Here is a 15723-nt window from a genome sequence, read left to right as displayed (position 1 = left end):
GATTTTTTTTAATCTGGAAAATTCACCCACCTCCAGGTCTTTCTTTCAGTTCAATAATTGATAGATGTAATAATAGTGCTCAGTTTTGTAAAAGGCAAAAGCAAAAACTATCCAGGAGAATGGGATGGTGACTTCAGTGAGAGATTTACTAGGACAGAGAGAAAACAGAAAGTGAAATGCAGAGTACTATTGTGTGGTTCAAAAATGGAGTTTTTACCATCAGACATTCTTGCTGATTTTGAGACAACTATGATTTATTGAATCGAGAAAGTCTGCATTATTGCTGAAGTATGCCTGGGTGGCTGTTTCCAGGAGATTTCCTTTTCATATAAAATAATGTCACATCAACTAATTCCTCAGCTTCACTTCTCACTGAATGAGAAGTATCCCATATCCTTGTAGCCTCTTAAATATAATATCTAATTGGGCTGGGTCAGCCCTTGGCTATTTGTGCCCCAAACCTTATAGCCTGTGACTACTCAGCATCTTTTCTGGCACATGGTGTTGTCCCTTTCCTCTTCGGACTCTTGGCCACCATGCCTTCTGAACTCACCCTAGTGAGTCTTGCCAGTTTATGAGGCTAGATTTTTTTACCCTTACTAATGTACCAATCAGCTAATTTGATAAACTGCTGTAACGTAGAGTGTTAATGTGGGAGCACTTCCTTCCAAGCTGAATGTGGTTTATAACAGGGGCTTCTTGGAATGCTGCGCTGGTGACAACTTCAAGTCTGTGTGGGGCTGTAGCAATGAGTATATATTGCCCCTCTCTTCATAGTCCACAGCCTCCTATTCTACTTATCTTTAGAGCTGTTCCTATTAATGTGATTTAGCAGGTAATGGGCTCAGCTTGACAATGCAACAGATTCATTATGTTTTTAGTGAAAGGAAATCAAAAAAGCAAAAAAGCATACATGTAATACACAGACACCACCAGTTATACAATAACTACCTTATAGAGTCACTATCAGAAATGTAATACATTTAGTCATGATTTATTATTCATTCATTAAATTGTTAACATTTATTTTAAAAATTTATCATTGATTATTATATCTGTTAGTCATTCACTAAATATTGGGTATATAGGGGAGAAATCAAAGAAAGTATAACCACATTGAGAAGAAAAGATGCTCACATGTGGAACAAACTGGAAAATAGCACAGTAAAGGGATACATTATGTAGTTATAGATAATAAAGGCAATATACATCTTAAACTCTTTGAGTCCAGGACTTTTAAAAATGGAAGAACCAGTAATATCCCTTTGCATTTCTCAGGCTTTTCGTTACATGTTATACTGTAGTTTATGTACCATATAATCCTGTTATCTTATCTCTTCCTGCCTGGCAGGGATCCTTGTAGCATTTCCAGGGCCTTGTTTTGAACTGTGAGTATCATCTGGCCCCCTAGATAAAGATAAGTCTAGGCAAGTCAGATTAGTTTGTGAAACAGGACATCTAATCAAAAAAATAATGACATATAGTGACCATACCAATCTTATTATAGGAAGATGGCAAGAAATTGTTAAAGCACTCACTTTTTCTAGTCTATCCCTTTCTTCCTTGACTTTTTGTTCTCTTTATTGTCAGTGGGCCAAGAAGAGAGAAGCAAGGCCAGTGTTTGGTAGTACAGATGGGACCTGTGGTAGGACAGGCAGCCTTTTTGAGCCAAGCAGTACTGATGGGGAAGAGAAGGGAAGAGGGTGGAAGGAATGGGGCATTCAGGAGTATCTGAAGTCTGCCTGCAAAGGCCATGCCTGTGTAAGGAGACAAGATCGTCATATATGTGGTATCATTGGTGACAGGGATTTTAGGTTAGAAAAGGAAATACATGTGGAACAGGCTCTAGCAATGAGATTTAATTTGGCCAATTCACAACTGTTAAAAAACCATGTGGCTTGTTTTAACAACTTATCAATAAATTTGTTAAAGAGATTTGTTGCTTTAAAAGCAACTTCTATGTGGGAATTAGTATGAGACTAAAAATAAATCAGAGCAAACAATGGAAGATGTTGATATGGTTTAGGATTCTGATATTTCTGAAAGAATGCCTCCTTGTGTGATAATAGGAAGAATCCGTTTGCATCTAACACCTTTTCTTTTCTCTTTTAAACATACAGACTTCTTTTCCTATGACACCATCACTTGCAGCTAATCCTGCCATGGCTTTCAACCCTTACTTACCTCATCCTGGGATGGGCCTGGTTCCTGCCGAACTTCTACCAAACACACCTTTTCTGATTGCTGGAAACCCACCTCTCGCATTGCCAGGAGCTCCTGTTCCAAAAGTGATGCGTTCAGATAAACTGGAGGTATTTATAAAGAAATATATAAATATCTGTAAGATAAATATTAACCTTATACATAAAGTAACATTCTCAGAGCGCAGTGTGTTGAATGTTTTCAGTAAGTGTACGCAAGTTTTTTAGCTTATGGAGTGCTTATGAAATATAACCTCAGAAAAATGTTAAACATTTTACTACTGTAATCATACCCTGTTATGAAGTACATTGATTCAGTTATGTAGTAGGTGAAACAATGTTTTAAATATACCCAGCCATAGTATACTTTGGCAGCTTTTTAACCAAATCCAAATTTTATAGAACAAATTTATTAAAAGGATTTGTTCTGTGATTAAAAGGATTTGATCTATGAAGTTTGGATCCAGTCAAGGGGCTGCACTTGGGGATCTGGAGGGCCACATGTGGCCTTGAAGCTGCAGGTTCCCCACCCCTGGGTGCTATGGCACAGGAAGTCTCAGTGGAAATGCTCCTTGTACTCAGACTCCAGCTTTACAGAATGGGATTACTATGTTTGTGAATGAGTCTTTACTTGCTAGAACAATGAAACTGAAAGAAAAGTAGACTGATATAAAAAGGTAGACTGCAATCTGTATGATTGCAGAATGTAAAGTTATAGGAATGCAGAATGTAAATGAATCTCATAGTGTGTAAACCTTTTTCTCCATTTTAAGAATGATGTACTAGATAATAAATAGCCCTTGATGCCTAAGAAAAGAAAATTTAAAATAAATTTCAAATAGCTTTTTGATTTATTGAAATCTTTCAGTTTTCCCTTAATTGTCATTCTTTGAACATTGAAATAAATAATCAGTTGATTTCTTACAAAGTCAGCTCCACTGGCAGCCCCTTAAATGCCTGGTTAATGTATTGTAATAGAATCTGATTGTACATGTAACTCAGTCGTGGTTCACAAGTTGGCTGTGGAAAACCACCAGTGCATTGCTGGGTGATAAAGACTCATCTTGGACCTTTAAAAAATGAATTACGCTTAGGCCGTGTATTAACTGGAGGATTAAAATTGGCTTTTGATAATACTTTTAAGTACTTTTATTTCAATGTAAGGAAAACAGACAATTTTTCTTTAGGGGGAATGGAATTTTTTTTCTAGGAGTAGAAATTCTGTCTGTGTTTACATCTCATACTGAATATGGCTATACATCGTCCTTCATCTTTTTAGATTTTTTCCTAAATAATATATACAAAATATATGCAATTACTCTTACAATCACTGGCAAAAAGAAAAAAGCCAGTCACCTTCCAGTCATCAATGTGTGTGTGTGTATTTTTCTCTTTAAGGTTTGCCGAGAATTTCAGCGTGGAAATTGTACCCGTGGGGAGAACGATTGCCGCTATGCTCACCCTACAGATGTTTCCATGATTGAAGCAAGTGATAATACTGTGACAATCTGCATGGATTACATCAAAGGTCGATGCTCCCGGGAGAAATGCAAGTACTTTCATCCTCCTGCACACTTGCAAGCCAAACTCAAGGCAGCTCATCACCAGATGAACCATTCAGCTGCCCCTGTGATGGTAAGAACAGGCCTGGACTTGTGGCCTCTTTAGGGTAAATGACTCAAATATTCCCCAATTTGTCTAATATCCTGTAACCATAATATTGGATAGTCATGAGTGGACCTTAATATGAATAGTCAAGGTTATAAACTAGAAAAGAGGGAACCTATTTATTCTACTTTATTTGCTACAATTTTCTAAAGATAATTATTTAAAAGCTTTACTAATGGTCTTAACTTACTGTGCTCTTTCTCCCATTTTCAGAGAAAGGCTAAATTATATGATTTAAACGGTAAATTATTTTTGAGTGCTTTTATAGTCTAACTATTCGTAATATCTTAGAAAGGCAGAAAGTTGCCTCTCTGCTCTATGAGCCACTTTCATGGGCACTTTGCTACTAATATCTTTAATTCCTTTCCAAAACAGAGCATTTGAAAGATGGGATAGTAAGTAGTTTATAATTTCCCAAAGGTTAATTTGAGGTTATTTGTCCTTTTTGGAGGAATGGTATTGAGGACAAAGGCAGCAGCCTGTTAAGGCTGGGGGAAAATTTCTACATGGTTAGGAGAAGAGGCCTGGCTTTTGAGTTGCCCTAGCAAGTCAGTTGTGGGAAAAAGTTCTGTTTAATTATACTGAAAGGTAGGAAGTAGGGAAAAATTTGTGTTATACTACAGTATGACAGGTTGAGAACAAAGAACTATGATTACTTAACTATGTCACAACTGTCAATTATTTTGATGTGCTGATTGATATTTATTTCTTTTTCTGCCTGGATATTTCCACATGCAATAGGGTATAACAACCACAATAGGAGATAAAACCTCGAGGAAACCTCATGTTCCCTGGCTGTGGAAAAAACACTTCTATGATCCTGAAGCTGAGGAGATGCACTGTGAGCTAAAATCTCATGTGCATTTATAGTTCAGAGTTCCATGATAGAGACCTTATTTTTTCACAAGAGAGATACATTTATTTTCAAACATCCCTATTAAGAAGGTTAACGTCATATGGAGTTGAAATTTTTTGCTGCAACTCGAAATTCACAATATAAGTTCATCTCTAGCCTATATGAGAGTGACTCTCACATCTCTTCTCTAAGCCAAATATGCTTAATTTCTCCAACCTGTGGATACTGGCTGAAACCAGCTGAAAATGGTCCATAATAGATAAAACCAGTCTTAACTGGCTGAAACCAGTCAAAACTAACTGAAACCAGTAAAAAAGGGTCTAAACTATTCAAAAGACGTCTAAACCACATGAAACCTGTACAGTTGAAAACAACTGAAACCAGTCTGCACGGGTCTAAACTGGCTGTAATGGGTGTAACACAGACCTAACAAGTCTAAACCAGCTGAAACCAGTCTAAACCAGTCTAAAACAGCCTAGACTGGAATAAACCACTCTGAACCAGCTGAAAGCAGAATAAAATTGCTGTACCTGGTCTAAACCAAACCAGACTGGTGTAAACTGGCTGAAGCTGGCCTAAACCAGCCTAACCAGTTGGAACTGATCTAAACCAGACTAAGCAGGCTCAAACCAGTCTGACCCAGCTGAAATCAGTGGAAACCAGCCTCGACCAGATTTAGCTGGCTGAAACTGTTCTGAACCAGCTGAATCTGGTCTAAACCAACTGAAACTGGTCCGAACCATTTGAAACCATTCTAAACCCAACTTATCCAGCTAAAACTGGTCTCAACTGGCTGAAATCAGTCAAAACCAGTCTAGACCAGAATAAGCTGGCTGAAACTGGTCTAAGCTGGCTGGGACCACTCTAAACTGCTTGGAACCAGTATAAACCATCCCAAACCATTCTATACTGCACTGAGCCTGTGAGAACCAGTTTAAGCAGTTGAAACTAGTTTAAAACAGCTGAAACTGGTTTAAAACAGTCTAAAGCAACTGAAACCAGACCAAAGTGGCTGAAATTGGTCTACACCAGTTGAAACTAGTCCAAACCAGCGAGACCCATCCTGAACTGGCTGAAATCAGATATAACTATTCTAGACCAGTCTAAACTGGCTAAAACCAGACCAAACTGGGTGAAACTGGTTTCAACCGGTCTAAACTAGACGAAGCCAGTCTATACCAGCTGTAACCAGATCAGGCTGTCTTAAACTGGTCTAACCAGTTGAAACTGTTCTGAACTGGCTAAATCTGGTTTTAACCCACTGAAACTGGTCTAGACCAGTTTAGTCCGGCGGAAACTGGTCTAAGCTTTGTCTGGTTGAAACCAGTCAAATCTGGTGGAAAATGGTTTAAGCTTTTGTACACCAGCAGAAACCAGTCAAAATTGTCTGAAATAAATAACAGACCTCACAATAGTTTTCTGACAGCACAGTTCCCAGAAGAGAATAGAGATACCTTGAGGCCTTGGTTATCCACAGGAAGGAGATCATGGCGTGACCATTTTTGGCACATGGAAGGCTACTTACCAGAAGTGTTTGTGTCTCCCTAAGAATTTGGAGCATACTGAATTGTTGCTGGGACATGTCTTTTAACTAATGTGCAATTTGCTGAGAAAAAAAAAAAGTAAAGTAATGTTAAACTTCTCCAATGAATCTGATCCAGGGGCAAGTTTAACTAAGTATCATAGAACAGTGGGATTTTGAAAGGATTGTAGACATGAAAGGAAGATTTAAAAATGCTAATAAGTTTTGGAATTAAACCTTACAAGGACTTAACAAACCATATGGTACAAACCAAAATGCACAGTTAGCCACTGTAAATGAAAACAGTATACATTTTGCTAACTACCTGGCTAAGGTAGGCAGTGCGGGAGGAATGATTCATTTGCTTTGTCCTTACATGTTAGTTAAGAAATATACAGTTGTAAGATTTGAACCTAAAGTCTTTGTATTAATTGGATTTTATTTTATGGGGCTACGTGTCAGACTCTGATCTACCAACATCTGTTTTATCACATATCTACCATTTGTGTCCTAGATCCATATTGGAATTTTAAGAGGCAGAAATCTCTTTCCTCCTATATCTGTTGCTTTTGCTAATCTCATCTTTGTAGATTAATAGGTGAGCATTGCTGAGATGTTCACTTTAAATGATTACTTGCTGTAATAGCTTTCTGTTGCATCCTGCCTCAATGAGACCTAAATTAGTGAAGTTGAAAAGCCTTTTTTTTTAATTTTTTTTTTCTGTTGGACTATCTACTCTTCTAGTTTCACTGGTTAATCACAGTTGGTTACCTTGCAGTGGGGCCACTGTTTATTCAAAGTCTTGCTCAATGGATACCCTTACAGAGGATTCCTGGGCCATATCTGCTTGCTTGGTTTGTGTATGTGTTTTACTTTCTCTGCAACTAATGATTAATCCACCCTTCCCCCACAGGCTCTACACCCTGGTGCACTGCAACTGATACCAAAGAGATCGGCACTTGAAAAGACCAATGGTGCCACCCCGGTCTTTAATCCCAGTGTTTTCCACTGCCAACAAGCTCTGGCTAACCTACAGCTCCCACAGCCGGCATTTTTCCCTGCAGGTGAGTACACAGCTCTGGGCACTGTGGTGAGTTTTAATGTTGTGAATGTATATAATCCAAAGCAGCTTCAAAAGAGCTTTTACAAGGAGACTGTTGACATATATTTTGATTAGAAATAAAACTAGTCAGTTATGCTTGACCTGCTGGTATCTAGAACAACCTGTTTTTCTATGATTCCTGAAAACTGATGGTTTGAAATCAAACAAGGAAAAGGTATCACATTGTTCTTTTTAGCATTTCTTATTTTTTGCTTCTTATGATTGAGTCACTTGGTTCGGTCTCAAACTAATTCCTTGACTCTTAGGTATCACTTTCACAGACAGTGGTCTGCTGTCGAAAAAAAAAAAACAATTCCAGCTTCAGTATTATGAAAATCTGTGGTCTACATATTGTTGATATGCCAAAGGTAGTTATAATAAAACTGCTCTTAAAGTTATAGTATAGTATAATACAGTATAGTATATATAAAACACATAGTTTTAGCCTCTAACTCTTAAACCAGGTAATATAAAAAAAGTTTATTATATTTTTCTGACATTTTGCAGCATATTTTATATTACCTCCTACATTCAACCATATTGAATAGCTTAATAGTTTTGTACCAAATTGAATAGAAAAATTTAAGCCAGAATTTTATTCAAATAAATATCATATATGGGGAGAAACAGTTTTCTTCCAGTGGTTTAGTACTTTAAGAATGAGCATATAGTCTCTTAGGAATAAATTGAAAATACACTGGAAGTACACTAGATTTTTTCTTTTTTGCCAGAATCCTAAATGCCCTCATTTGGAAACTATTATTAAATAAAACTAACAAATGTTTTAAAAATTAATTTAGAAAGCCATGTTAATTATATAAACATGCTAAACACATAGTATGTATACTTAGACTTGAAAAAGCCCATTGGTTAATTAGTAAATTAATTAGTTAATTAATTTTGAATGAAGCCATGCAAACACCAGTCTCTATGGCTCACGCCTGTAATCCTAGCACTCTGGGAGGCCAAGGCAGGTGGATCGCTTAAGGTCAGGAGTTCGAGACCAGCCTGAGCAAGAGCGAGACCCCGTCTCTACTAAAAATAGAAATAAATTATCTGGAAACTAAAAATAGATATATAGAAAAAATTAGTCGGGCATGGTGGCGCATGCCTGTAGTCCCAGCTACTCAGGAGGCTGAGACAGGAGGATCGCTTGAGCCCAGGAGTTTGAGGTTGCTGTGAGCTAGGATGACGCCACGGCACTCTAGCCTGGGCAAAAGAGCGAGACTCTGTCTCAAAAAAAAAAAAAAAACAAACAAAAGAAAAACCGGTCTTTAGTTACTAACCACAATAGTTCTTAATGACAATCATTTAAATAACACAGTTTTTATGCATTTATATAATAGTTTCTGAGGGGGAAAATGGAATTCTTTAGCACTTTTTATATCACCTATAATAAGTAATTATTGATATCTAATAATTTAGACTTTTTCCCTAAACCTAAGAAAAAAATAATGTCCACAGACTAAAAGAGAAAACCAGTATGAGGTGAGTTGTGCTGACTTTATTTCTGGCATTTTTTTCTTCAAAAATTGTGGTAAATTTACACAAACATTAGATCATTCCACCTCAGTTGCTTCCAATTTGTCTTGTAGCTATGGCATGAATTTGGTAGCCCAGGAAATCTAGCCAAGGTGGTTGAAGGTAATAAAAGTTATGTTGTTCTTTCTAGGTTTTCTTAATACTACAGTTACTTAGTTTAGAAGTTAGACTTTTCTTTTCCAGATTTGCCTAATATAAAATCTAGATTTATAAGTAAGAATGCCAGAAAAATCCTCTTCCCCTTAATTAATAGCAAAATAAAAAGCTATCCAGCTGAGAGCCCCATCTTGATGGAAAGCTTATTTGTTTGTTCATAGTCAAGTCCTCGGTTATGATGAGGCAGAGGCAGCAGTGTTCACCGATTCATGCTTTCAATAGAAATATGGGCACAGATAACAGATCCTGGAGCATATTTTGAAAAAAAAAGATGTAATAGATTAAAATCCTCCTTTTTATGATAAAAAGTATTTAGGATATATTTGTCCAAAATATGTAATTTAAATGATGTAATTCCTTTAAAGAAAAATTGAAGATCTTTTTTGTACCTAAGAATCCAAGAATTACTTTGATTACCTGGGTTTGTGATCTTCAAGCTAATCTGTAATTGTAAGCATGGGGGATTACTGGATTTGCATGTGCTGATTAATTGATAAAAGAAAATATCTTTCTAGTTAAAATTTATTTCTATCAGTAAAGCTTTAATAATGAAATATCTCTTTTCTTTACTTTCCACGCTTTTCTGCATGGTGTACAGGGCCAATACTGTGCATGGCACCCGCTTCAAGTATTGGTAGGTTTTGTATAAAAATTCTCAACTTTTTCTAATCTGAAAAATGTGTTTTTCTTTTGTCACTATGAAATAGATGAGTCACTGAAAGATGTGGCTGGACATTTTCTGAGTACTTAAGGTTTAATATGGTGCTTTCTTTCTCATGTCTTTGTGGAATCAAAGTAGTCCTACTTTTTCAAGTCCTAGTTGGTTGCCACTGTGGGCAAATACTGACCCTGTCATTTCTCTATCTCTACCCTAAAAATAGCAACTGGAATATTTACAAATGTTTCTTTACCTGGACAGACTGGGCAGTTTTGTTCTTAGCTTTACATTTATTATTTAAAAATTATAAAATACTTCAAATATATAATTTGTAAAGTAAAATGAAACAATGCCTCCCCCCAAAAGTTATCCATATAATATAAACTATTCAATACTCAGATGGTGAGAAAGAATAAGTTACACAAAGCTAGAGCATTCTGCAGTGCTCCATTATGAATTCTGTAGTGTTCTAGCCTGAAGCACCAACTACACAGAAACTAGGCACAACAGAATCATTTCTTTGGGCGTTATGTGATTTTTAACAACCAGTTGCATGCAGATCTTTTAGTTACCTATCAACACAATCACTAATGCTGAAGAGGATGAGAAAGGAAGTGGAAGTTCATAGCTTCCATAGTCCTCGTGGGCTCCAGGAACAAACCAGGAGAAAATAGCTCTGTTCAACACAGGGAGGAATGATCCCACCCCATCCCACCCCACTATCTCATATCAATCCAGTTCTTCCAATCCTTTTTGAGAGTTTGCAACAGCTTGACCTCCATCCCATTAGTGGACCAGAGTAGATGCAGAGCCCAAAAGGCACCACTAACAGGCTTCTTGAGATAAAACAAAAGATCAAAATGACAACCACATAGTAGCAGCATTCATTAACATATCAATATCCGAACCCTGGCAATGGAGGTGAGGCCTCTGTTTTTGAGGGGTTGGCTGTCCCCTGTAGGAACTAATGACAGTTCCATTGATACTAACAGGAGCATTATATGCATATGATTAGAACAGACTTCTGCAAGTTTGAAAAATGTGTCTCTGTCTTCACATTTTGTGATTGTTTTCTCGGGGACGTTCCTTTTTCATTTCACCTTCAGAGCTCTGCTTAGGAATGCAAACTGCATGCTTTAGTGGTGCTGCTTCCTGTACAGTTGCCACAATCCCAAAGGGAAAACAAGAGTGCTTTTAGAATTGCCATGTAAGACAAGAAGGGATGGCTATAGGTAATGAGTAACTAGAGATGAGTGGAAGAGATTACTACAGAGTTGCTGTTAATCACCATTGGAGGTACATTTTCAGTTTCTATGACATTGCATATTATGTCAATTTTTCTCTCTTTGGCCATTCACTTTCTCTGTAGACTTTCAGAAAATCTGAATTCAATCGATGTAGACATGATAAATTATTATATATGCATGCTTGCCATTCACACATTGCTATTTACACATTAATTCCCTGGTTTGCTTTCCAAAATGAGCTAGAAATTAGAAAAGCATCCAAAAAGCTTTCAAAATGAGATAGAAACTAGAAAAGGCAAAGAGAAAACATCCTGAAAGAGATTTTGCAGCTGCTAGCCATTGTAGCTGTAATATTTGCTTTGAAGACAAGATTTACTATGAATTACTCCATGTATTTGTTTGATACATAGCCAAAGTTTCCAAGAGTTTGCCAGAGTTGTACTTAAAAACCTGCATGCATAGTTCACTGTATTCTTCATATCTGCTCCCCTACCACATACTCACAATCACACTACCATTTTTTTGGCATGCAGATCAGGTAAGTATACATATCCCTTTGCACCTGCAAGTCTAGTGACAGCTGTAAGTCAGTGAAGCCAAACACCAATTTATAATTCCTTAATCCTCTTGTGAATGTGCACTCCAGTTACTTGTCTGCTTAACTAGCTTCAGATAGAAAGCCCTAGTAATATCAGATTTTTTTCGTATGTACTCATTAAAATTATAACCCCTTCCAAAAATTTGGCCTTTTGAGTCAACTACAATGTGATTCTGCTCAAAAACTTACTAAATGTTGAGAATGTTCTGTTTTCCTTAATGGTAACTATAATTGGCTTTCCCCTTTCTCTTTTTTAATTTTTCGCCCTTCCATGCTGTGTTGCTTTGCACTGACTGTGATTTGCATGCTGCACCCTGATGTGTCCATCATGATGATGTCACATGGCTTGTTGCTGTGATACCTACCACGCCCCATTCCATCGTATATGTCACGGTTGCATAAATGCTCCACTCTCCTGTGTGTTGCTTCCATGGTTTCCTACTGAAAGTGCCCATGATGCACGGTGCTACACCTACCACTGTGTCTGCAACAGCAACACCTGCCACCAACGTTCCCTTCGCTGCAACAGCTACAGGCAATCAGGTTTGGCCATTTATTTTACCTGTTCAGACCTAGATAACTATAATGTGTTGGTAAGGCACAGTATATGCTTTTTGGATTGGCAAGGCACTTTACTTCATATTCTTATGTGTTTCTTAAGCAAGTATCATATTTAGAAGTTGTTTACTATTTGTTTTTATTTTTCATTTTTTTATTTTTTATTGAGACAGGGTCTTGCTCTGTGGCCTGGGCTAGAGTGCAGTGACATCATCATAGCTCACTGCAACCTCAAACTCCTGGGCTCAAGCGATCCTCCTGCCTCAGCCTCCCCAGCAGGTGGGGCTACAGGCATGTGCTACCACACCTGGCTAATTTTTCTATTTGTAGTAGAGATGGGGTCCAGCTCTTGCTCAGGGTGGTCTCGAACTCCTGGCCTCAAGCGATCCTCCCAAAGTGCTAGGATTACAGACATGAGCCACTGCACCCAGCCTTAGAAGTTTTATTTTTGTGTATATTCTAGAGTGATGAGATAGCAATAGAGCAATAGAACTTTGCTATTCATCCTGAGATTAATCAGCAGAATTTTACTCATTTTTAATCAGTTACTAGATGTTGATATTCTATATCTGATTATTGATATTGCACCAATCCTCAAATATACACTTAATATTTCTTAAATGCTTCTTCATTGGTCAAGAGAAGAATTTATTTTATTTTACTGCCATATTTGGTTATTGTGTTTGAGCTTTAACAGTGCAATCATCACCTTTACCTTCAGATCCATTGGAAAGAAAGCAAGATATCACTTTCATTTCTTTCCAAGGCACAGATATACTTATCATTTCTCAGTGACTACATTAGAAATTCCTTCTCATATGGACACTAGGTGTGCTTGTATTATTTTGATTTTCCAGGCAAGGTCACAAAGCAAATTATAAATTTGGGGTGAGTCTTAAAATTGTAAGCAAATACATATAATAATTATTGTATAGTGTTATGGCCATTTTGCCTTATTGAAGCAGTAACCATGCTTACAGACTGTAAGTTCTACTGCTGTTTAAATTACAAGTATGATAACCATAAAGCATACAGAGCAATTAATTCACTGAAGGAACAAACCCCTTTCTCAGCTTTGCTTTGCAAAATTAACTATTAGTACAAATGGTTAATATGTCTAAAATTTTCTGTGAAATTGATTATGGTTATTGATTACCATCTCCAAGCAGTGAACAAAATAAACAGACTTCTCTCAAGAAACTATTTTAATCTAAAATCTTTTTTACTACTATAGATACCCCAATTATCAGTAGATGAACTGAATAGCAGCATGTTTGTTTCACAGATGTAGAAGTTACCAGTAGAACAGTAAGTTTCTTTAAGTATTAATATAAATAATATTTATAGGCTATATATTTTTATTTACACAATTGCATTTGCTAAAGGCTTCGGTAAGTATTTTCATTTTTCATTAATAGATATTGCTTGTAACTGAGAGCTTGATTTACACATTCTAAATTTTCCAATTTGAAATGTGAGAGCACATACGCAAATTTTTAGTATGGAAATGACAGCTGGTACTGTATTTTCCCAATGAACTTACAAATTCTGAAATGTTTTCCTATTATTAAAGGAGTATGATTTGTTAGCCAAAGGCACAGCTCGCTTTTCAATTCTAATTCTTTAACGTTTTTATAGCTTCATTATTGTATTGAAGTTAAAACAATAATTTTGTCAGGATTTGACTGAGACCATCATCTTAAAGACAATAAGCAATACGCTTTTCCTATGACATGGTAGAAAATAGTGCTTTTACAGTCTGCTGCATTGTGTTGCTTCCCATGTAAATCAGGATTGCTCCAGCTGTTTTAAATTTTGAGTGACATACTTTAGTACCCATTATTTTCATTTGAATCATGTCTTCTTTTTTAAACAAATTTTTGTTGTTGTTGTTGTTGGATTTTTCCCCCTCACCCTTGATCTCCTCTTTGCCTGGTCCAGAGCTCATAGTGACACACATTTCATTTGCTCAGTCGTTCACTTGGAATGTATGACTTTTGAAGCCACTTAAGACTCCTAGGTATCTTAATTAATTCTAGGGACTTATTAAAATAGTGTACCAACACTGAATAAGTATACCTTAGTCATTGAAAGTTTGAAGTTCTCACACCTGGAGTGTATCATTTGGTTTAAGGAGGTAGCAGTTCTGTCCCTTGATGGACTAGTTGTCAAGATCCCAGCTAGCCCTTCTTTCCTGCGGAGGACACACAGGCCCAGAGCACTAACTGTTCTAGACAGAGCTGATAGTTGACTGTACATTAAATAAATAGGTCCCTTCAATCATAAGGAATGTTTTAAAAGACACCTTTGAGTACATGGGAAAGCTGAAGAGGCTATAAATTGAAGTAATTTTCAGGGGTGTCATTTGGGATAGTGGCAACTTGGGAATAGCACCAAACATGAGAATGTAGGTTTTACCAACACTTGCCTAGTTCTAATGGGCTGCTTCACATCAAGGTAAACAAAAGTCTTCAAATATAATTAACTTTCCAACAGAACATTTTTGGTAAGAGTGATTCATTTTTGCTTGGTTCCATTAGAAAATGTGTATTTGGCAGAACATAATCACTTCAATATGTAACAGGTGTTGAAAATTTCTCCAAAGTTCAAAAATGTAATTTTGTGCATTACTATATACCTAGATTTTACACTTAGGGCTATTTTTGCATGGCTGTAAAACATTCAGATAAAAAGTTTAAAGTTTATTTAATATTTGCATATTTTAAAATGTTTGGTATCAAACACATTTTCTCAACACATGCCAGTTGGAGGAGGTGGACAAATGGGTGGATGTTCAGCAAAAAGTTTTCGCATTGAATAGATGATGCCGTCAACAATGGAGTGCGTCTCTGTTAACTTAGGGCAGTTTTCTACGTTAGCACTCAATGGGAACTATAGACTATCATAGCTATACGGTTCTTTAGCAATCATTTCCAATAGCCCCATTTTCACAAATGTACAATCTGAAACTCAGAGTGGGGGATGTCTCGGCATAGTTCACCCACAGAACTGGAACAAGAACCACAGTCTCCTGGGTCCTAGTTAAATAACCCTTCAATATTTCTCACTCTTTCTTTTGTTTTCCATTTCAGTTGAAGTTCTGAACAGCAGAATTATGGAGTATCGGAATCTCTCCGTGAGAACCTCTGTATGGCCTTTCTACATATATTCTCGTATGTCCTCTTCTACCAACACAACAATCAGTGTGGTGCAGTCAATATATTAAGCAAAGCAAAGATACTAGCCAAAAAATTCAGATAAAAAAATAAAGCATTAAAAATCAATGGAGATGTTAAAACAAAATACAAATAGAAAACTAATAACTACCATTCGTCTTATTTGGATTATCAAGTAGAACATGACTATAAAATTGTGTAACTTGTTACATTACTCTTTGTGATTTTCCAGTAACCATGCTAAGTGAATTTCCACAGTGAACTGTTGGCTTACTATACATTCTTGGTGGTTAAATGTTTATCTGTTTTTGAAGTGTTACCTTACTATTTTGTTTACATAATAGTCTATTGGGTTGATTTAGAATGTAACACATATATTCAGTACCATTTTTCCTGTCATCGTATTGTGTTGTGTTGTGTTGTGTTAGGTTTTCATACA

General features: G+C 36.7%; 1 protein-coding gene across 1 annotated transcript in view; it reads left to right on the top strand.

Annotated features, from left to right (window-relative positions):
* MBNL3 (muscleblind-like splicing regulator 3) overlaps positions 1-15392 on the top strand; it is a 104957-nt gene extending 89565 nt beyond the window's left edge. Inside the window, exons 5-10 of the mRNA XM_012653490.1 lie at positions 2121-2312; positions 3600-3836; positions 7161-7311; positions 9646-9681; positions 11999-12093; positions 15201-15392. Of these exons, the coding sequence (XP_012508944.1) occupies positions 2121-2312; positions 3600-3836; positions 7161-7311; positions 9646-9681; positions 11999-12093; positions 15201-15212 (723 nt within the window). The 3' untranslated portion in view covers positions 15213-15392. The remainder of the gene's footprint in view (positions 1-2120; positions 2313-3599; positions 3837-7160; positions 7312-9645; positions 9682-11998; positions 12094-15200) is intronic.
* The last annotated feature ends 331 nt before the right edge of the window (positions 15393-15723 follow it).

The sequence above is a fragment of the Propithecus coquereli genome, unplaced genomic scaffold (assembly GCF_000956105.1).
Source record: "Propithecus coquereli isolate 6110/MARCELLA unplaced genomic scaffold, Pcoq_1.0 Scaffold42, whole genome shotgun sequence".
Classification (NCBI taxonomy): domain Eukaryota; kingdom Metazoa; phylum Chordata; class Mammalia; order Primates; family Indriidae; genus Propithecus; species Propithecus coquereli.
This window is presented reverse-complemented; position numbering and strand designations above follow the sequence as displayed.